Source organism: Urocitellus parryii, chromosome 6 (assembly GCF_045843805.1).
Source record: "Urocitellus parryii isolate mUroPar1 chromosome 6, mUroPar1.hap1, whole genome shotgun sequence".
NCBI classification, from domain to species: domain Eukaryota; kingdom Metazoa; phylum Chordata; class Mammalia; order Rodentia; family Sciuridae; genus Urocitellus; species Urocitellus parryii.
In genome coordinates, this window is record NC_135536.1 from 121,269,990 (window position 1) to 121,293,743 (window position 23,754).

At 47.6% G+C, this 23,754-nt stretch overlaps 1 protein-coding gene across 1 annotated transcript; it reads right to left on the reverse strand.

Annotated features, from left to right (window-relative positions):
- Window positions 1-352: 352 nt before the first annotated feature.
- Window positions 353-23,423, reverse strand: Ctsh (cathepsin H). The gene is made up of 12 exons (XM_026400501.2): window positions 23,275-23,423; window positions 19,112-19,143; window positions 18,336-18,441; window positions 17,086-17,156; window positions 16,293-16,397; window positions 13,794-13,880; window positions 12,861-12,916; window positions 9,942-10,023; window positions 8,725-8,793; window positions 6,015-6,121; window positions 3,839-3,964; window positions 353-2,882 (listed from the first exon to the last, which is right to left on the reverse strand). The coding sequence occupies exons 1-12, from the start codon at window positions 23,363-23,365 to the stop codon at window positions 2,807-2,809; spliced, it is 1,008 nt and encodes a 335-aa protein (XP_026256286.1). The 5' UTR covers window positions 23,366-23,423; the 3' UTR covers window positions 353-2,806.
- Between the last annotated feature and the right edge of the window lie 331 nt (window positions 23,424-23,754).

Consider the following 23,754-nt stretch of genomic DNA (forward strand, 5'->3'; position numbering starts at 1 on the left):
GCCTGGCCCTGGTGCAGCGTTACACATGGCTGACACTCTGTGGGGGCTTGGAGAATGGATGAAAGGGAGGGACTCAGCTTTTGCAGTCTCTTTTACAAGAGACCATCATCAATGTCTAGGGTTGAGAGCAGCAGACGTGCTGGCTACTTACAGAGAACAGAATGTCTGCTTTGAAGTCCCAGGTCTGTGCCGAAATCCTACTCACAATCCCTACTGAGCTCTAGATCCCTCAGGTGAAATTAATTTTGAAAATGGTTGATTTTTTTTTTTTGGTGTGTGTGTGTGTGAAAATTTGAATTTCTCTAAAGCCTCACTCAGAATCTTTATTTTAAAACAAATTACATAACTGGAATATAATAATGTTTCATACTGATACATTAATTGTGACAAGTGCACCATACTATAGTAAGATATTAATAGATAAAACTGGGTGTGGGGTATTAGAAAAGTATCTTTGCATAATTCTGTAAATCTTAAACTGTTCTAAAATAAAAAGTCTGAACGAAGAATATGGTGGGTGAAGGTTTAAGTTAAACTGTTTCCAAATAACTACCCTACTTCCTAGCACCTTTTCTGAATAGTAAAAAATCGATGTCTGCTACTGGCATATTGAATTCTCATTTTTGTAGACACTGGGTGATTAATCTTTTTTTTTTTTTTTTTTAAATCAAGTATTAAACCCAGGAGTGTTTAACCACTGAGCTACATCCCCAGCCCTTTAATTTTATTTATTTATTTTTATGTGGTGCTGAGGATTGAATTCAGGGCCTCATGTGGGTGAGGCAAACGCTGTACCACTGAGCTACAAGCCCAGCCTCCTCCCCAGCCCTTTATATATTCTATTTTGAGACAGGGACTCTTACTAAATTGCTCAGGGCCTTGCTAAATTGCTGAGGCTGGGTTTGAACTCACAATCCTCCTGCCTCAGGCTCCTGAGTTGCTGGAATTACAGGCATGTGTCACTGTGTCCGGGCCCAATAAATCTATTCTTAACTGATATACTGTTTTAAGGGATGAGACTTAATATATTTTAGTTTTTACTTTTTTGGGTACTAAGGATTGAACTCAGGGGCACTTGACCACTGAGCCAATCCAAGTCCTATTTTTTTGTATTTTAGTTAGAGACAGGGTCTCACTGAGTTGCTTAGTGCTTCCCTTTTGCTGAGGCTGGCTTTGAACCTGTGATCCTCCTGCCTCAGCCTTCTGAGCCACTGAAACTTGATATATTTTAATATGAAAAAAAAATACATTCTTATTACTTTCTTATAAAATCTTAATTATCTTGGCATTTTCCCTAGGTAAATATAAATCATTAATTTTTTTTTTTAGATTTTAGTTGGAAATGTATCAAGCTTGTGTTTTATTTCTGGCAAAAATCAACTTATTTATCTATCGGTACTGGGGACTGAACCCACCCTTTATTTATTTATTTATCTATTTATTTTGAAATAAGGTCTCACTAAGGTATTTAGGACCTCACTACATTGTTGAGGCTGATTTTTAACTTGCAATCCTCCTGCCTCAGCCTCCAGAGTTACTGGGATTACAGGTGTGTGCCAGCAGGCCTGCTAATCAACTTATTTAAATTAATGATCCTGTTGGGCTTCATGTATGCCAGGCAAATGCTCTACCACTGAGCAGCACCTCCAGACCCACATGTGAATTTTCTAAGTCTTGTCATGCACATAACATTTTTTCTTCCAAACAGTTTCAAAATTTTTGCTTTCCAGGAGGCCAAAGTAACACCAGGCAGGGCTTCAGTTATTAAGAAAGACTATGAAATGCAGGACAAAGAGCTGAGGTATAGGTCTGTAGAACTTCACAGGAAAGGAACAGGAGGGCTGGTTTGGAGGTGACAGGAGCATTCAGGCATGTTCAAAAGGGATTAGTAGCTGGGTATGGTGGTGCATGCCTGTAATCCCAGAGACTTGGAGACTTAGGCAGGAGGATTGGATTAGAGCCAGCCTCAGCAACTTAACAAGATCCTAAGCAATTTAGTGAGACCCTGCCTCAAAAATCAAAAATTTTTTTAAAAGGCTAGGGATGTGACTCAATGGTTAAGAACCCCTGGGTTCAATCTCTGGTACCCCCAAAGAAAAAGGATTAGTAAAGATGAAATGGGGCCCAGGGTCTTGAGGAGGGGTATGAAGCTGAGAGAAGGGAGGCCACACAGAGATGTACAGGCTTTCAGGCTGTCCTGGCTTTGCCAGACCCTGGCCCATTTCCTCCTCCCTCCCTCCTGAGGTGTAGGACAGTCAGAATTCCTAAATCTGCTCTTCGTGCTCTGATGGACAGTATCACCGACATCCATACTGTGTTTCCAGCCAGAGACCAGGGCACCCTGCTGATACCTCCATCCTGGGAGACTGAGCCCTGAGGACCCAGTTTGAGAAGTGTCTGGTCCTGTATCCAGCACAGGCCTTGGCTCAGGGAGGTGCTCACTCGATGTTTATTGAAAAAAAGAATACAGAAAAGATAGTAGACTGAAGCGCTCTCTACATGTGGAAGTAGCCCCTCTTGAAAGAAAGAATATTCTCCATCCACATGGGTTTGAGTCAGTTAAAAACCACACCTAAGGCACATGGCTGGTGATGGTCACCACATCAAAAGATGTGAGTGGGCTTCTTGGGCAACGGAATTCTTCCTCCTTGTCTTTAGGTTTCCAGGCTCAGAACAGGAGTGAGGATGAAAAATGGGGGCCTCTGGGTGGATCCCCCCAGAGCTTCCTCCAGGCAGGATTTCCACCAAACAGCGAGACACCAGTTCCTCTCCTTCTCCGCCAACTGTCTCCACAGCTTTTGCTGGCTCACACCTGAGGGATCGGGTAGGAGGCACAGGCAGCCAGACCACACATGTTCTTCCCACGCTCAATGAGGAAGTACCTGGGCCGAGAGAAAGATCTTTCTAGAATGTTCTGCCACTCACCAAGACCTGACTCCAGGGATTAAGCCCTCTGAATTTATTCATGAAACAGTGGCATTGGGCTTTTTTTTATCAACAAGAAATTTCTGATGTAACCTTGTGAAAAATTTCTTTTTCCCTTCCTTGGTCACCAAATGATCTCACTTTCTTATTCTGTCCATATCCTACTTCTTCCCAGAATTGCCTGTTGGCCCCCTTCCTAGCCCTGGCTAGGCCTTCACATAGTTACTTCACATCACCAGGACTCCTTGATTGAGGTAAAGACAGAAACTCCTTTTCAGAGGAATCTGAAAGGAGACCCAGAGTCACATCAACATGCACAGACACCCAGGCCTCCTGGCTCCAACATTTTCCCCTTGAAGCAGGGACTGTCAAGTTCAGGGGCAAATTGTTGTCCTGATTTCTCAAAGCTGGACCCTCCCAAAGGTTGGCTTGGTCCCAGCAGGGCTCAGGGTTCTAAGCTGTTATCCCAGCAGTGGTTACTACTGAGGCTCTACTGAGCCAACTGGATTCCTATTACCTGCGTTAGTAGCTGGGGACCCAAGGGTAGAGGTCACATTCTCATGCTTCCCCTGGCCTGGCTAGGGCTTGGCTGAACAGCTCCTTTCTTGAAGCTGTAACTTTCTATCTATCTATCTATCTATCTATCTATCTATCTATTTACCAATGAGTTACACCCTCAGCTCCCCTTTTTAAAATTTTTAATTTTGAGATAGGGTCTTGCTAACTTGCTGAGGCTGGCCTTGAACTTTCTCGATCCTTCTGCCTCAGCCTCTGAAGTTGCTGGTATTACAGGTGTGTGCCACTGTACCCAGCCTGGAAGCCATGACTTTGAGTTGGAAGAGATACCCACAAGGTCCTCCAACCTGAGCAACATGATCCCCACCCCGAACAATGGGACTCAGAAGCTACTTACCCATCCTTTCCCCAATGGGAGCCCCAAGAATTCTTCACGATCCAGTAGGGTATCCCATTCTCTTCTCCATACCCGACAGCCAGTACTGCGTGGTTTACCTTATCTGGAGTTTTATGACAGGAAGTACTGGGAAGGAAATAAAAGAGAGTGGATACTATGGGAAGGACAGAAGCCACAGCTCAGTCACACCCAAGCATAGCTCTCCCCGTGTGCTAGGGCCATGTTTCCCACGGGAGGCCCATCAGGTGGAGAATGACTTCTCTTCACAGTGAGAGGGAATCTCAGTTCTTTCAGTCCTGCTGGTGCAAGGAGAGTCTCGGTGTGGCACTGGCCCCTTTCCTCCAGTGTGACACCTTCTCTCCCACTAAAGAGGGAACAGTCCTCCTGCTGCACCTTCGGCAGCCAACAGTGTTGGACTAGAATTCAACACCACGCTGTTTTGCTACCAGTGCATTTATTTTTCAAAGCTTCCATGAGGAAATTCCAAGAATTCATGGGAAAGCTGCAGCGGTCACAGGTGGATTCTGCTAATGTGGAACTGAGGTTCGAGTACATATGGGCCAGGCCCCGGGCAGGTGCTGGGGTGCGAGCAGCAGGGTCCATCCTACAGATGGGCAAAGAGGCTGCCTCTGAGCAGTGGACTGGGCTGACAGTGCGGAGGATGATGAGAGCCCTAAAGAGGGGCTCCAGCTCAGTGAGGTGGGGAGCAGGGAGGCCAGGAAGGCCTCCCTGAGGAAGCAGGGAACACCCATGAAACTTCAAACCCTTCCATGTGGCTGGGGTGGGGGTTGCAGGGAGCCAGGGACAGGGAGGGAGATGTGACGCACAGCTGGGCTAAGACACTGAGCAAAGGGAGGCGCTAGAGTGCTTAGAGTTGGCATGTAAGAAGGTGGACCCTGGCTCCAAGTGAGAGGTGGAAGAGATACCCACAAGGTCCTCCAACCTGAGCAACATGACCCCCACCCGGAACAATGGGACTGAGAAGCTACTTACCCATCCTTTCCCCAATGGGAGCCCCAAGAATTCTTCACGATCCAGTAGGGTGTCCCATTCTCATGAGGAAGGGCCAGCATGTGTGGGGGTGTGTGTGTGTGTCATGGTCAAGGACAAGCCAGTGAGGAGGCTGCTGGAAATGGTGGGCTGGGTGAGGGGAGATGGGAGGTGGATGGGAGGGGAGAGCCCAGAGGTGAGCAATGTTACAGGGACAGTGGGGATGACGGAAGGAGGGCTCACATGGCTCTGGCCTTCCTCCAGTGCAGTAGCAGGGACGGGGCCCCTGCTGACCGAATGGAGACCTGGGCAGGAAGGGGTGGGAAGAGAGATGCAGGCCCTGAGGTTTCCAAAGCCATCCAGGCTGAGGTGTGGGGGGAGCTGGGTATGGGTCCAACCGTTCTCAGCAAACAGCTGGCCATGGAGCTACAGGAGCAGCTGAGAACTCAGAGGAGGGCTGAGAGCACTAACATTTTAGGGTGCCTGGAAAACGAGGGGACATGAAGGACTCTGGGGAGCAGGCAGGAGGTGGCTAGAGACACACACTGAACTCACTGCACAAAACAGGCAGGCTAAGAGGTGTGGGCAGGAGCAACCCTGCATGAGAGATGCCAAGGGGCCTGGCTTTCCCGGCACAGGATTCTGGTGCTCGAGAGCAGTTACTTTCTTATCCTTGTTCCATGTCTTCAAATTTTCTTTCTTTTTGTTTAAATATTTTTTTTTTTTAGTTGTAGATGGACATAATATCTTTCTTTCTTATTTGTTTATTTATTTATTTTTTTGTAGTCCTGAGGATCAAACTCAGCACCTCATACGTGCGAGGCAAGTGCTCTGCCTCTGAGCTGCAGCCCCAGCCCTGTCTTTATATTTTTGAATGTGAGGTTTTTAACTGGGGTTTTTAACTTTCTTCCATAGATGAGGCTACCTCTCTGAGCTAGTGAGCACTAGCCCTCACCAGCCATGTGTCAGGGATCCCTTCTGATCTCTTTCCTCTGAGAGTCTGTGGTCCCCGACCCTTAGAGCTGCATGGGGTCTAACCGAGGATACATAAAATTCCCAGCAAGGCGGGTATTATAGTGACATGGTCTGACCAGGAGTCTGGGCTGAGCCCAAGGCCCCTGTGCCAGGAGTGAGGAGGCCCCCCAGTTTGCTCCACTAGCCTTCCTGGCTCCTGGACTCAGCTCACCTGGAGTAGACGCCACTTTTATACATCATGAAATCTTCAGTCACCTCAAAAGCAAAGCTCACAGGGTTGTATAGGGCCACGGCCTCCACCATTGCCTCCTCATCATTCTGCGGACAGACAGAGGATTGAGAGAAAGACAGCATGGTCTCTGTCACCTCCAAACCCCACTTTCAAAATATGGCCCTCTGACACAAGATAGGGGCAGGAGGTCCACACCAATATAGATGACCAGGAGGAAGGAAGAGGCAAAAATGCAGCCACCAAGGGGCAGCCCCCTCTGTCCAGCAGAACCTCATCCCTGGGCCCTGCCTCTTGTGCAGATTGTCAGGTTCCTTTGGTTTTCTATTGGCTTACACTCCTTCCTCCCCCCAGCACAGGCTCCCCTGTGGCCTCCCCTCCCTTTGCTGGCTGAGTCTGTCTGGTCTTCTCCCCCACATCACACAGGACACAGTGTGGACTTGCTCATCAGTCACTCCCAACTATTCACTGAGGCCAGGGGCTCTGAAGGCGGAGAGATGGGTGTGACATACCCAGGCCTCCCTGAAAGTCAACAGATGGAGTTCTGCTGGTAGAACACAAGGTTTATAAACCAGGAACAGATAAGACCCAGACTGTGGTGGAGATGAGAGAGGACCAGCCAAGGGCTGTGTGCCTCCTCAGTGCCCTGCCCCCTTCAATAGGAGGGTGAGGGTGGGGGTGTCAAGGTGGCTTCCTGGAAGCTGTGGTTTCGGAACAGAGCTGCAGAGGCCAGGTGGGAGAGGCAGTTAGAAGCACTTGGAGAGCTTTCAATGCCCCCCCCTATGCCCAGGCTGTCACCTCCCCATCCCCTTTCAACTCCATTAGCATCAGTGGGGTGGGGGACTCCTAGCTGCAAGAGTGTTTGAAGTGTCCCGGTTGGGAACAACTGGGTCACAGTAAGTTAAGTTTAGGAGTTGAAATGAGGCTGGAGGCTATGTGAGCTGAGGCCAGGGCTCTGCAAAGGGAAGTGCAGAAGGGGACAGGCCCCCAGCTTCCCTCAGTCCAGCCTCCCTGGAGGTGTGGGCAGAGACCAGGCAGCAACAAGCAGCTTCCTTCCTGCTACTGGAAGAGGCCTGACGACACCAGGCAGGTCAGGGAAGATCTGAGGCCAGTTGGACATGGGGCCTGCCCACATGAAGGTGGGCACCATTTCCACAGCTGCCCTGAGGGGACTGAACACAGTTCTGGCCAGCTTTTCAGGGACCTGAAGGTGTCACTGAGTCCTGGGGACTAGGCAAAAGGGATACTTTGAGCTCCTTGTTCACTTCTCAGTGGAATACTGTGGCTCTGAGTGACCTGCCTTGGTGGGTGTGTCAGACGAGCTGGCTATTAAACCCAGGGCACTCACCACTGAGCTACATTCCTGTGATGCTCAGGTTCTGCACACCAGATCTGCCCACATCTTCATTCTTGTTCTGTTTTCTTGTCCTTTTATTTTTTTGAGACAGGGTCTCACTAAGTTGTTGAGGCTGGCCTCAAACTTGTGATCCTTTTGCTTCAGCTTCCCGAGTCACTGGGATTAAAGGTGTGCACCACCAGGCCCTGAGAACTGGCTCTTTTCTGAAGACAGTAACATCCCTATCCTGGGGTATGGATTGTATGTGGTCAAGGCAATGAGCCCTGGTTCTGGAATGACATGATCTCAATTCAAATCCAGTTTCCAACTCCTAGCTCTATGGGCTGTGGGCATATCACTTAAGTACTCTGATCCTCTGTTTCCTCATCTACAAAATGAAGATGAATAACAATATTCATCTTCTAGGGTTATTTTGACTTTAAAGGAGATAATGCATGTCTGGTTGTTGGGTACAGCACCTTTAAGTGCGTCATAAATGTACACTGTCATTACTGCCTAGAGCTTGGCACGTGTTTCAAATGCATAGCTGCAGTTGTCATTACAAAGACATCATGTCTATGACCTGCATATATGTTTACTGGCACATGCCCCCACCCCTCAGGCTCTCATTTGTACAAATCACACCTGCCCACATCTATGACGATATTTGATCACTCCTACACAATCCTCCCCTACTATATGCACCCTGGAGTCACGAGGGCCGTTCATTCACATTCAAGCATGTTCTTGCAAAAGCAGGGCACAGCTGCATTTCTCAATCCACTGGAGATGAGGTGTGACTGTGTAACTCATTTATTGCCATAATTGACTATTCTCTTTCCGTCAGCCTGGGTCCTGTGGTGAGGTCAATAGGTCAGAATACAGTCCTGCCTATGCAAGAGACAGGTCACAGGAGTGAGACATACACTTTATGTAAGCCTTTCGGATTTGAGGCTGGTCATGACTGCAGCAGAACCTAGCTCATCCTGACTGACACACATTCATACTCCTCCTCAATCTCACACACACGTTCTGACATCACGCACATGGTCACACCCTCTTGTGCAAGGTGTGGATTATTGCTTGCATTTTACAGACAAGAATAACAGAACAAGAATGAAGACATGGGCAGACCTGGTGTTCAGAACCTGAGTATCAGCCAGTCGGTGATTCCTTTTCCATCTTCCACCATGCTCTCAGCACAGTTGAGTTAGAGTCAATGATAACTCAAACTCTTCAGTCAAAGTGACATACTGTCAGAGAGGCTGCCCTCCTAGGCCCACTGGCCACCTACAACTGTGGAGACCAGCCTCATCAGAATATATTCCCCAACTGAGAGAAGAGCCCAGTACTCACAAGTGTAATGTTGGCTACATCCTTGACAAATGCAATGGCCTTTTCTGGATGGAACTTGCACTTACTGTCCTGTTCAGGGCAGAAAGGTGCACAGAATATAAGTTAGGAGAGCCCTGGTCCAAGGCTGAGACTTCAGCCTCCACATATGCAGTTTGATAACATTTAGTATGTGTCCGAGGGCCTTGATGAGGGTGTCAGTTCAGCGAGAATTAGAGATATAACTGTCCTCAAGGAATTCAGAGTCTACGGGCAAGAAATAGCCCTGTGCTGGCTGTGGGGAGAGAGGGACACACACAGTGCTTGGTGGGACACCAGGGAGGAGCCTGAGCCAGCCCAAGGAAGATCACAGAGAAATGGAGGCTGAGTAAGAGGGGAGGGGAGGGACCCTCAGTCCAGGAATCAGTGCTGACAAGAGGGAGCTGCAGAGCTAAGGTCACAGAATAGGGAAGAGCAGGACTGTAAGGAGAGCAGGATCTCGTGGTTTAGAAACCAGCAAGTGGTTGGGCCTGAGCACAGGGTTTATAAGAGGGAGGTAACAGGAGATAAGATTGGCTAGGGTGGGGGTGGGGAGGGCTCGAGGAGCCTCCTGAGAGTTCTGAACAAGGCAGGTGCATGTCAGAGCTGCGTCTGAGGCCCAAGGGGAGGCAAGCCCAGTGACCCCATGAGGGAGACCAAGATCTGAGTGGGCAGTGGGGACATGGAATAAGGAAGCCTAAGTGAGAAGGTCTGTGATGGCCAGCAGCAGAGTAGGCCAGTCCCAGACAGGACCTCAGGTGGCCAGTAGGTTCTGAGGAGGCTGGTGCTGCTCCTTGATGAGAGGAGAAGCAAAGGAGGGGCTGTGGGTTTGGAAGAAAGACAAAGGGCTTGGCTGTGGCCAGCTTGGGCTGAGGTGATGGAGGGGGTGGCCGCTGGCGCACACAGCAGAGCAATGTAGAAGTGGCCTAGGAGAGCATGGTGGTCAGTAGGAGAGACCGCCTGTGTGGACAGGAGGCAGGCCAGGAAAAACAGGGCAGGCAGGGCGGTGTGCGGAAGGGTTCCTGAGGAGGATGCTCAGGAAGCAGAGATAGTGCCACAGGGGTGGGGGTGACAAGAGGCCAGAGGGGAGTGCAAAGGGCTCAGACATTCTGGATTGCAGCAGGAGGCTTGGGGGACAAGGTGTATCCTGACACAGGTAGGAATGGAGATGGGAGAAGACAGCTGGGGCTACCCGGAATTACCTTGCCCAAGTAGGGGTAGGTGTCTTCTCCCATGATGCCCTTGTTGTACAGGATGTACTCGAAGGCCTGGCTGGGGAGGCCCCTGCAAAAAGCACACACAGGTAAGCCCAGGTAGAGCCACCCTGAGGGACAGAGGTGGGGCCTGCAGAGCTGGAGCTTGTGTGATATTGACTGTGGCATGGCTCACTGGGTCTTGGTGAGCGTGCCCTGGTGGCAGAGAGGTCAGCAATGTTGCCCTACTTGCCTTGGCATAAAGCTTAGCAAACTCAGGTGAGTCCACTGGAGGTCCTGAGGAATGGGAAGTCCCTCAGGAAGACCTATGGGATCGCCCCAGTGCACCATCACCAAAAGCACCCTGCCTAAGGGGCAGCCGTGTGAGGGAGGTGGTCCGCACATGACTGCCTGACCCTTGAGTGATGGGTGTTATTTCCCTGATTTAGCTCAGAGAGGCTGAACATCTTGTCCAGGGTCACAAAGCTGGAGTTAGGCTTTGGTTCCAAAGGTGAATCCTTTCTTCATCATGCCACCTCTCAGAGAAAATAAAAACTTAACTGCTGCCCAGGACTCCCCACTCTGATCCCTACTGTGTCTTCCTCTCCACAGCGTGTGCCACTGTGACCTGATCTATGACATGCTTACAGCCTGTCCGACCTGACCAGCTGAGTGTCAGCTCCAGTTCTGCAGAGTGCTATATCCCTGTGGCTGGATACACAGTCGGGCTTGATGGTAGCTAGTGCATGGATGAAAGAAGAAAGTCCTGTTCCTTCACAAAGCAGGGCTGCAGCAAGCCCAGGGTTCAGCATGTTAGGGTGGTATGAAGTTAACCAGAGGAAAGAGATCAAAATGAGACTGAGCATGATGGTGCTGTAGCAGGCAGTGATGTCAACATTGCTGACCTCTCAGGAGACCTCCTCTGCCACCAGGGCATGCTCACCAGGAACCAGTGAGCCAGGCCACAGCAAATATTACACAAAAGGCACAGCCCTTTGCAGGAGGCTTGGTGTTAGTTAATAGAAGAAAAAGTAGGCCCAAATCTTCATCATGTTGGATTAGATTCTGACTTCCTTAACAAGACTCCTAAAGCTCAAGAAATAAAATCAAGAATCAATAAATGAGATGGATTCAAACTGAAAAGCTTCTTCTTAGCAAAAGAAAAAAATCAGTGAGGTAAAGAGAGAGTCTATAGAATGGGAACAAATTTTTACCACATGCACATCAGATAGAGCACTAATCTCCAGGATTCATAAAGAACTCAAAAATCTTAACACCAAAAAACCAAATAACCCAATCAATAAATGGGCCAAGGCACTGATCAGACACTTCTTAGAAGATGATATATAATTAATCAACAAATATATGAAAAAATGTTCAACATCTCTAGCAATTAGAGAAATGCAAATAAAAACTACTGTAAGATTTCATCTCACGCCAGTCAGAATGGCAGCTATTAAGAATAGAAGCAACAATTAAGTGTTGGCGAGGATGTGGGGGAAAGGCACACTCTTACATTGCTGGTGGGACTGCAAAAAATCCGGAAAGCAGTATGGAGATTCCTTAGAAAACTTGGAATGGAACCACCATTTGACATAGCTATCCCATTTCTCTGAGTATACCCAAAGGATTTAGAATCAGCATAGTACAGTAATGCAGCCACATCGATATTTACAGCAGCTATTGAGCTAAAATGTGAAACCAACCTAGATGCCCTCCAATAGATGAATGGATAAAGAAACTGTGGTATATATACACAATGGAATATTACTCAGTATTGAAAGAGAATAAAATCATGGCACTTGCAGGTAAATGGATGGAGTTGAAGAACATCATGCTAAGCGAAGTAAACCAATCCCAAAAAACCAAAGGCCGAATGTTTTCTCTGATAAGTGGATGCTGATCCATAATGGGGGTGGGGGTGGGAGCATGGGAGGAATGGAGGAGCTTTGGATAAGGTAAAGGAGGGGGAGGAGAAGGGAGGGGGCATGGGAGTAGGAAAGATGGTGGAATGAAATGGCCATCATTACCCTAGGTACATGTATGAAGACATGAATGGTGTGACGGTACTTTGTGAACAACCAGATAAATGAAAAATTATGCTCCATATGTGTACTATGAATTGAAATGTATTCTGCTATCATATATAACAAATTAGAACAAATTAATTAATTAATTAATTAAAGAGATGTGTTCCCATAGGGAAAGAAGTGCCAATGTGCTGGGGCTGAGGTCTGAAGAAGGATGCACCATGGATGGGCAGGCAGACGGGCAGGCAGTCTGGGCTGGGAGCTTCCCTACGGGCCCCAAGGGTCTGGCTTTATGCATATTATGTTCTGGGAAAGCTAAACAGTCCTACATAAATATCTCAGAGCATAACACAGTGGAGAAAGAGATGAAGCTGAGAGTCATTGTAGAAATGGGAGGAAATTCCTAACAACCTGTTGTAGGGATGAGCCAGGAAAGCAGGCCCAGTGGAGGTACAGCTCCCTGCATGGACACATTGCCCTGGTGAACAAAGCTCCCTCACAGGCCAGTGAGCTAGGGCATCTAGCACTTCAGAGGACCTGTCTAAAGGCCAAACAGCTGTCGGTGTGTGGATCTCCTTTCTGGAGGATGATGTATAACAATATTTTCTCGCTCCTTTGGCCACTTGCCCAAGAGGCTTTTGTGACTAGTGAGGCTGACTGTGCTCTGGAGAGAGCCAGGTAACTTGGTGGAGAGAGGATGGATTTCAGAACTAGACAGGCTTAGGCTCCGATTGTAGCTCTGCTCAGACTGGCTGTGAGACCCTGGCAGTGTAAGGTGACCTTCCTCAATGCATGACAGACGGGGTTGTGTGACATGGGGACGGCACATGCTAGATTTGACAGCAGTGATCAGTGGGAGCTGAGAAGGGGTTCCAGGCCCTCCTGGTTGAGGACTTACCCTTGGCAGCCATGGTTGTTGAAATTCTGGGCACAGTCCACCAGCTGCTGCTCTGCCTACAGAAAGGAGCACAAATCCAGTGAGCCCAAGGCCAAGAGGCTATGGAGGCTTTGGCATGAGGTGCCAGGTCTCCTGATCTTTGTCCAATTGGCACTGTGTCAAGATGACCAGATTACAAACTCCCCAAGGGCAGGACAATCTCTGCAATGTCAGCTCAGCAGGTGGCACATGTCAGGAGGGGCTCAGGAGCTGCCTGGCAATCAAGTAGGCACGTGAGAGGCAGGGAGCAGGCACTTCGTGGCCCAAGCCCCTGCTCTGCAGGCATGCACACAGTGGGATCACAGGGGCTCATGGGGGAGGGTGCTGGGGGAGGGGGGCAGAGCCAGTCAGAGACCCAGCCCCACCTTTCCTTGACCTGGGCCTTCATGCCTCGATGGCCTCGCCCTATACTTTCCCTCTTCCCCATAGGGGGGGACGACCTGGGACAGCTTCCTCAGAGCTTATCACCTCTCACTGTTCGGGGTCAAGGGATAGATATGTTGGTCGTTGCTCTTCCCACTTAAGACAACAGAGGCAGCTTAGGAAGGCATAAAGCTCCTACAGGACTGTCTCCCAGGCAGGCTCTGCTTTTCTAAGCCCATCTTTGGTGAAAGGCCCCAGACTGTCAAAGTGAGGAACCCAAGGAACACACAGAACCACCCAGGAGTGAGCCCGCCACAGTTTCCTCAATAAGCCTCATTCTTTTTTTTTTTTTTTAAGCCTCATTCTTTCCAGGAAAAAGTATTATTTGAAATTCTCATGTCAAACGTCCACAGGCTGGAACACCTGAGGTCCAACTGAAATAGCTCTGAAGGAGGCGGAAGGCCCAGGCACGGCATCCAGCCCAGGCTGGGGGTGTCCTCCATAGGACTTAGCCCAAGGCTGACTTCTTACCAAAGACAGCATCTTCCCACTGGCGATGGCCACCGCAGACTCCAGGGCCCCTGTGGTGGAGAAAGTCCAGCAACTGCCACAGGCACCCTAGAGAGGCCAAGAGGGCAGAGGAAGTCAGCAACTGGAATACCACAAGAAGGCCCTGCTTCCTCCACTCACCCCTGTGGAATGCCCCAGGCCCTGAATGCCTTTGTAGTTTACAGAGCCCTGCTCCAGGTTTGTCCAGCCTGAGCCTCAGAAGTCCTGAGAGGCAACCAAGCCTCATGGAGAAGCAGCAGTTCTGACTGGCACCACAGACTCTCAGTCTGGGCCACCCCTCTTGTTGATCCATCCCTGCCATCTTCCAGGGCTGGGAGCCCCTTCCTGACCCCGCTCTACAGACTTCTGGCTTTCCTACTTTGGAGTCTTTTGCTGGCTCCTCTTCTCCATACTGTTTCCCAGCAAAGGGAGTCACTAAAGTTCTGTTTCTAGAACCTTCACCTATTCACCACCAATCTCATTCCACCTAGAGTCAGTTAACTAACTGTTTAACAACAGTTTCCTAAATTGTAGCTTCAGCCTCGACCTTTATCTAGGCCTACAGATCAAACTGACTTCCAGATAGACCTACTGGGGTGCTCCTGACATCTTAGGCAGGCTCTGGGGATCCTGCCCTACGCATCACTCGAGTCTTCTTCTGCCACATTCATTGCTGCACTCCCAGGATGACTTGAGGGTTGGCTGTCTGCACTAGTGCCAGGCTGCTTGGTTCAGATCATAGTTCTGCCTCACACTAGCTGTATAAGCCAGGCCAGTGACTTCCCCCACAGAACCTGTTTCTTCATTTGTAAAATGGAAGGAGCTAGATAAGGTCATGCAGCTACCCACTGGACTTAATAATGTTCATGGCAGTTATTATTTTCCTCTCAGGCTCATTTTTGTCTCTTCCTCTTCTTGTTGGTTCTATGTTTCACATCCTACTTATGAAATGTCTCTTAAACTCCCTTCCTCCTGTCCATGTCATTGCCCCAGTTTGGTCCTCATGACCTGTCTCCCTGGAAAGAGCTGTCACACTGGCCTCCCCCTCTAGTCTCATCCTCTCAGAGCTTTCCTTACACAGGAAGAGCTGGTCAGAGTGTCCTTGAGATGTTCAAAGAGGCAGGTTTGGACACACTGGGGGTGACCTTGTTCATTGCTGAAGGAAACACAGTAGGGCTTGGATTAGGCACAGAGGCCTGGTTTTGAGTTGCTTCTCACTTATCTTGGGCCTTGAACAATCCACCCTCCCGCTCAGTTTCCTTCTCTGTAAAGTGACATCCCTCAAGGGGGCTGCTGAGCTAACAATGAATGCTGTAGCTGCTGTTTGGAATGACCTTGTTCCTGCCCCCTTAACCTGTGCCTAGAGGCCCAGGATCTGCTGATAGAACAATCTGAACATTCTTGGTGGACCTCCCCTTCCATCTGCCCAAATGGTGAGCAGGTGTAGGTTTCCACACCAAATACTTGTTGTTCTGAATTGTCCTGAGATTCTCCAGAGGTCTTGGAGAAAGAGCTGCCACTGGTCATGAAGCTGAAGGCAGGCTTTTTTCTACTGCAGGCTGGGAGGGGAGATTTGTTTTGGCTTACAGAGGGCTGGTTTAAACAACCAGTTCACTTGGCAGGCTGCAGGACATGGTGAGCTTGGGAGGATGCGGAGTTGCTCCACATGACAGATTTGGAAAGTGAAAAACATTTCCCTTAGTAAGTTTCAGTGGAAAGTCAAGAGTTGCCTGAAAGAAAGACTTAACCTTGTATTTCCTGGAATCGAGGAGTTAGCATTCCTCTGAAGAGGGCCACTGCCCTGCTACTTTGAGGGGAAGGGCCTGGGTAGGCAGACAGCAGAGAGTTGGGTTGGGACTCCAGAAGAGAGCATGTGCAAGTTGGGGGAAGGGAGGGGGCATGCCCAGCCCAGTCCACTGGGCCCCAGGGGATGCTCTGCCCCACAGAAAGGCCACCTCTGCTGTGGCCAGAGAACACCCAGGAAATGATGGGTTTCATTTGGCTCACTGACCACCTGGAACCACCCAAAAGAGATAGGCATTCAGGGGAGGGGCTGCAGCCTGGTGCCTTGAGGAATAGCTGCAGAACAGGAGGAGAAGATACATGGTGGTAGGAATGGAGTCACAATGTCCAATCTCTGCTGGGCACAGGGAACAAAATGTTTTGAGTGACTCCAAAGGACAGACCTGGGACACACAGGGGAGTGTGTGTTGCACGCATGTGCTCACATGTGTGGGAGTAAACTTTAGCCCAATGAAGGAACATTTTCAGAGCAGCTCCATGAGTAACAACCTCCAGAGCAGCTTATATGAGTAACAATCTCCCCAGCCTTGCAAAGGAACAGACCTGGAGAGATGGTGAGGAAAAAGCAGAGGTGGGAATAAGCTTGAGTGGTTTTGTGGTTTCTCTGAGTTTTCCTTCCAGGAATATTGTCTATGAATGTGGCTTTTTTGGGGAAAGGTTGGGGATTGCCATGTATACCTGATTTTTCACCGGTGAGACAAAATTTCCTTTTTTCCGCCAGTCCATAGATGTTGGGTAGGGGCCAGTACCCCGAAGGTAATTACTTTTGGTGGCTGAGCAATTCTGGAACAAACAAATACATTATATTCAGGTAAAAAAAAAAGCCCTTTTGTCAAAAAAAATAATGTAATTAAAATGAAATCACCAAGACGAGTGAGAAAGGCTATCACTGTGAGAACTGTCCCTCCCCTGTCTACAGGTATCAAATGCTGAATGATATGTTCACTCTAGAGCCCAGGTTTGAGGAATTAGGAAAGGGTAGCAGATTTAGCAAATAAAAATATACCTTAACTCATTCAATTTGAATACCAGGTATAAAATTAGTTTCCCTTAATATCTTGTAAGTATGTTCCTTGCAATATTTAGAATTTACTAAGGGCTCACCTTGCTAAGGTGAGGTCAGAGATAAACCCTCTGGCTTCCTCAAAAAATATTGGGATGCCCCCAGCAATGGCTTAGAGGTGGACTGAATCTAGCTGGAAGCAGAACAGGTTAAAAACTTATTCCAAAGGTTTGAATGAAAAGATTTGCCAGGTGTGGTGGTGCATGCTACCCAGCTGACTCACGAGGATCACAAGTTGAAGGCCAGCCTCAGCAACTTAGTGAGTTCCTGTCTCAAAACTAAAAATAAAAAGGGCTAGGGATATAGCTCAGTGGTAGTGTGGCCCTGAGTTCAATCTCCAGTACCACTGGGGGTGGGGGGAAAGGGAAAGAAAGAAATCAAGATTTCTTTGCAATGAATTATACCTACCTGCGGCTCTGACCAAAGATATTTTTGTTTTATCTCAGCAAAGCTCATGTCTGAAAATTGGTTCAGTGCCACTGAAAAAGAGAGGGAAAACCAAAACCAAACCAAACCAAAACAAAAAAAAAAAAAAAAGAAAGAAAAGAAATCAACCAAAATGAAGTAGAAAAACTTAGTGAGTCATTACTAAAGAAACAAAAAATAAAGAAACTTCTTCACTTGTGTTCTATTTTTGGTTGTTGCAACTTAAGTCCTTCAAAACTTTAAATTTAATATGATCCAATATAATAAGGGCAATGCTCCCTGTGCTTCAGAACCACTGGGGGAGATTTACAACAGTATAGGTGTCTGGGCTGCACTCCAGAGATGCTAATGGACGCAGCTGGTCTAGGCCGGGGCCTGGGCACCCACGTTTTTAGATAGCCCACAGGTGAGTATGATGGAGAACCACTACACCTGTGCAAATGCTTGCCCACCTGTGCCACAAGCAGTCTTCACAGCAGCCCAGGGAGGGGCGCATGGTCATCTGTACTGACAGCTCATGTTCAGCATCAGCCCCCAACCCACTGCAAAGTCACACGCTAGTATGGGACAGCTCCTGAGCCCAATATGGCTGAACTGCCACCATTTCTCAGAACACCAGTAAAACTATCTGAATGTGTGTGCATTTCTAGTGATACAAACATGTAGTGAAGGGGGATGTCCCTAAAGGCGGCCCATGAGCTCAGAGCAGTCTCTGAGAGACACTGCCCCTGACAGCTCTGGGTCTCTGGGATGGACCCGCAGATGGCAGGAATAGAGCAGAGGCTTCTTCTCTAGAGTCTCCTGTAAATGTCACACCACCTAGAGGGTACTAGCATTTCCCTAAATTTACAACTCTGTGTTTCTTTTTTTTTTTTTTTTTAGAGAGAGAATTTTTTAATATTTATTTTCTAGTTTTCGGCGGATACAACATCTTTGTTTGTATGTGGTGCTGAGGACCGAACCCGGGCCACACGCATGCCAGGCAAGCGCGCTACCGCTTGAGCCACATCCCCAGCCCACAACTCTGTGTTTCATAGACAATAACAGTAAAGTCACAGTCTCAGGCTGGCCAAGGTTGGCCTCAGGGCCTGGGTATCAGCTCCCCACATCTCCTCATCATACCCTCTAATGGCTATTATCAGCCTGTGTCACAAATGCTTTCTTTCCAGATCTGAGATGCTCCCTCCCGGCCTCCCTCTGGAGAAGCCTGAAGGAAAGGCACCCCACAGTACTTTTAAATGTGTGGTTCCTATTGTTGTGGGCATCGATCTTCCTCCAGTTGCTGACAAATGTCTGCAGCCTGTGGTGGTACTCCTCTGAGCTGTATTTCTTTTGGTGCTAAAAACAAAACAAAACAAAAAACATTAAGTCATGGAAACAGGATGCATGAAGGAGATTTCTTGTTTTCTGAAAGGAGGAATGGAGGTTTTCTTTCTGCCAAGATTCTCAGGACAAATCTTTTATCAGTGGGTGGCACTGGGTCTCTACTATCAAAATCAGTAAGTTACAAAGCGGCCTCCTGCCTCCAGAGATCTGTGGCCAAAATGAAGATCAAGTAGTTGCTTGAGTGTCAGCCAAGAATCCAAGAGGCTCTGATGAAGGGATCTGCCAAGTTCAGGTTACCCCTGGACACCAGGACTGGTAGTGAGTCAAACTGATGGCAAAAATCACCATTTTTCAAAAGTTTTTACACTAGTATTCTCCACCTGATTTTGCAGCCACTGTGCAAGGTGCTCTGAATACAAACAAACAAACAAGAAAAAAAATGGAAGTGAATTTCAAGGTTTGAAAGGCTGCCAGCCATGTCTGTGACTGGGGACCATTGTTTGGAAGGAGTTTACTTAACTGCGTCTTTGCTAGTGTTCAGCCAATCTGAACTCTGGAAAGACCCAGGGTGGGTTGAATGTGGAAAATCCCTCTTTATCGTTTCAAATCTGGTACAGTTTGGTTTAATAACAGGAAACTTTGTGAAATGAAAAACTTTAGAAAGAAGAAGTTGGGCACTGACCTGTACCATCCATGACTTAAAATGAAACTTCTCTGTAAAAGGAAAAAAAAAAAAAAAAATTAGGTCTGGGCCTCTTGGTAATGTTGAGTTTAGAGCCAACTAGAACATTTTAGAACTGATTTGCATTTTAGAAAACTATGCTATATTTAAAATACCAAAGGTGATATGATCTAATGCTGAATCCAAAAGGAACTCAAACTCTTTCTGCTTTGTATCCCAAATTAATTTTTTTTTTCTTTTCTCCTTTTTTTTTCTCAGTGCTGTGGAAGAATCTCAGGGCCTCACATATGCTGGGCAAGTATTCCACCAGAGTTACATCTCCAGACTCCCAAATTAAATTTGAAAAACAATATACTTTATTATTTTTTTGTTAAAATGAAGATTATGCTATATTTTATTTTCAGAGAAGGAAATACTCAATGGCTAGCCTTCTAAAATAAATATATAAATTTAATGTAATTACAAATAATGTTCCTGCATTATTTTTCACTTTATGAGTTGATGCTAAAATTCATACAAAGAATACATGGTCAAGTATATCCAGACTTCATTATTTTTTAAAAATGTAGCTGGGGATGGCACCTAGGCCTCCCCCATGCTAAGTACTCCACTAAATTTCCCCCCAAATGATATACTTTTAATCATTGTTTATTTTTAATCACTGATAAACTTTTAATCATTGACACAGTTAAAAATTAGGATAGTGTTTATCCTGGGTGGACTGTGAGCTATTATCATGCCGGCAATGTTTGGCAACGTTCTATTGCTTCATCAGAGTGCAGGTCATGCAAGATGTCTCAATTGTGAAAACTAATTGAAACGCATGCTTAATGATTTGTGCACTTTTCTGTATGATATTATATTTCAATAAGAAGTTAATTAAAAACCCTATGCCCAAAGGGTCAGCACATGCTTTCTCAAGGGGAAAATATTTTAGGCTTTGCAATCCATAAGGTCTCTGTCATTTATCTCATCTTTGTACCTTAAAAGAAGCCATAGGCAATGGGAACATTAATGGGTCTAAAAAACTTTACAAAACAATAAAATATATAGTTTCACAGGAGGTAGGGATATAGCTCAGTGGTAGAGTGCTTGCTTGCCTAGCATGCATGTGGCCCTGGGTTCAATCCTCGGTACTGCAAAAAAAAGGAAGAAAAAAACAAAAACCCCACTGTTACATCATTCTTTTAAAGCTAGCCAATAAAATCCATATGCCTTGGGAGTTTGCTACTTACCATCAATGATATAAACAAACTTTTCTATAAGAATTGGATATTTTACATAGTTTCTTTTTCTCATTGAATGTCTTTCTTTCCACCTTACAGTATTTTACCCTAAAGAAACATTTTTATTTTGAGTACTTTTAATATTTGAGTATCCTATTTTGCAACAACAAAAAATATCAATTTAAATTTTTTTATTTCCTGAATATTATAAAAAATTTATTCTTTTTTAAAAGTTTTTTAATATTTATTTTTTAGTTTTCGGCAGACACAACATCTTTGTTTGTATGTGGTGCTGAGGATCGAACCGGGCCTCATGCATGCCAGGCGAGTGTGCTACCACTTGAGCCACATCCCCAGCCCCGTAAAAAATTTATTCTTGATTGAATAATCATAGGGATTATGAGTACCCCAACTGATTAGATTTTCAAATATATTATACATTGTTTAATCTAAAAAGTAAAAAATTCTTTTGGAAATATATTTCTTAATGAGATAAACTTTCATTACTTCTTCCTCCTCATGGATTAAATATTTGTGACTAAGCATTATCTACTGCTTGAGACAGGGTTCAACATTAATTCTGGTCTCATTATTTTTGAAGTCAAAGGGATGGAAAGTCCTGATCAAATAAGCAGCTGGGAAAGAAAGGCAGTTTTCAGAGCAATGTCCAATTTAATTCTTTGCCTGGTCCTAGGTCCCAGGTCCCAAATCATGAGGTCAGCAATACCTCAGGGGAATCCTCCCTTCTTCACTTCAGTTTCCTTGAGAAATGAAGAACACCAAACTTGAAAGATTTGTGGCCATTTGTCTTTTTGTTTGCTACATCCAAGGGTTGGGCTTCAGGACAAATGCCTTTAGATGCTTTTCTTCAGTTTTTGCAAAGGAGACATCTGGAAGTAAAGGGTCTGGAAACTGACTCCTTGAAACTGAATCCATCTGTGTTGATATCACTTGAAACAGCCTCTGTGTTCCCCTAGGAATTCACACCCCAGTTTGAAGGTCAGTGCTACACAGCATTTAGATTTCCCTCTGTGGATTTCAGAGTTATTCCAGAAACCATTGTCCCTGAGAAAGAAAATGCATATTTCCCCACACATGTCCTGCTTAGGGTTTCAGGGATCTACATCCTGGTTATGGGCTCTGCTTGCAGTTGGGGCCTTCAGAGAAAAACAGAGCTCAATTCAGGACCACCATCTGCAGCAGGATGGAGTTCAGATTACTGACCTGTGCCTCAGGCAGATTTCAAAAGTATCTAGCAGGTGTGAAAAACCCCTGGCTACTTTTTATTCTTAGGAAGTCAAGAAAATGCAGAACCTTAAGACAGGGCCAGAAAGATCAGCTGATAACCATGTCTCAATTTCACACAGATCCATTGGAACTCCCTTACCACTTTTCAAACAAGTATCATTATATGTGTCCTGCCTGGGAAGGATCCACAGCAGGAGTCAGGAAATCACAGCCTGCCACCTGTTTTTGTAAGCCCAGGAGTTTCAATGGTTTTTTATACTTTTAACCTGTTGATGAGGGTAGGGGAAGAACAGTGATATTTTGTACCATCTGAAGTTATTTTTTTAATCTTTTGAATTTTTAAATTTGTTCTTTTAAGTATACAGGACAATAGAATGTATTTGACATATTATACATACATAGAGTATAACTTCCCATTCTTGTGGTTGTACATGGCGTGGAGTTTCACTGGTCATGTATTCATATAAAAACATAGGAAAGTTATGTCCGATTCATTCTGTCTTTCTTATTCCCCTCCCCCTCCCTTCCCTTCATTCCCCTTTGTCTAATCCAATGAACTTCTATTCTTTCCTCCTGCACCTGAAAGTCTTTTGAAATTCGAAGCTCAGCATCCATAAATGTTTATTAGAGCATAATCATGCTCACTCATTTACATTCTGTATGTGGCTGTTTTTTGGCCTAGAACGGCAGAGTTAAATGGTTGTTACAGAGACCAAATGACCCACAAAGCTAAAATATTTACTAGCTGGTCTTTCACAGAAAAAGTGTGCCAAGCCCTGCTTGAGAGTTAACTGCGTTTCTGTGCCAGCACTCCTCTACACAGGCCGCCTGCCAAAGAAAACCAAAGCCCTCTGCCGGGAAGCAGCTGGGTTTCCCTTAGGTGAGGACTGACCTGGAGCTGTGTGCCCGCTTCAGCTTCCACTTATAAATAGGCAGGAAGGAATGAGGAGATTCTGACCAGGCAAGATTGAGCCTGGGTGATCTTTGTCCCATTCCCAAGCTGGTCCTTGGCTACTCTTCTCTGTCCCAGGGTGAAGGGGGCAGGTGGGTTTGTAAGCTCAGAGCCTGTGGACTGAGGCTGGGGCCAAGGGCAGCAGGGAAGGAGGGGGGCTAAAAGGAGGGGTGCAAGAGCAGCAGGATGCTGGTACAGTCGCAGCCCACCAGACACCATAGGATTAGGGGTCAAAACTGCTATTGGACTAGGTGCTGCTGTAGCAGGAGTCAAACCTCCACACAGCTCATTCCAACCCATTTTACAGATGAACTTTCAAGGCACCTTTGGGGATCCCCTATGTCTATGGGAAAACCGCTAGAAAAGGCTGGAAAACCCCGCTTGCCTGTGGCAGGAGCACTTCAGAGTCCTCTGTGTCCCCAGTTGCCCCCGTTGGCGGGTGGAGGGCGGAAAGGCTGCGGGTTTCTTTGGTAGTCTAGGCTTTGTCGCCGCCTGGGCAAGGGGAACCCTGGCCACACAGCCCATCTGTTCCTTTGGTCATGGAAGACACCCACCCTCCGAGACCACCCGTCTCCCGCCCTGCGGGAGGCCACCCCTTCACCCCTCCCTGATCCCAACACGCACAGCCTGAATCTGGGCCTGTGGAACGCCCAGTGCCCCACCGCCCCCCAGTTCAGCGAGTTCTCGGGAGCGCGGAGTCTGGGACCCTCCAGCCCCTCGGCCGCGGCCGGGCATACCTAAGGAGTTCACCGACAGCGCGGCGGCAGCGCGGGCAGGGGCGCCCAGGAGCCAAGCCCAGGCGCAGAGCAGCGGCAGCACGGCCCTCATCGCGGCGGCGCGGCGCGGCTGTGGCTCCAGACCCCGGAGGTGGCGGCCAGGGCTAAGGTCCCGGAGGCGGCGGGGCGGGGCGAGGCGGCGGGCGGGGCGGCACCGCAGGACCCAGTCCCGCGGCCGGCTCGCGGGAGGCGGGGCCACGTCGACCCCTGGCGGACCCGCGGCCGCTCCTTCCCAGCCTTCCCACCATCCGGGCCACTGCGCTCCCCTCTCCTGTTCTCTGGAGGGAAGGGCGGATTGGACAGCCCCTCCTGGAGGGGTCCCTGCTCTGCCCAGCTGGGCTGGCACCGACTGGCGAGGGTGGCTCTCGAAGGACGGAGGCCTTAGCCAGACCTCTCCACCTCCCTGCCGGTTCCCCGTCCCACAACCCCGTCTCCCTGCCG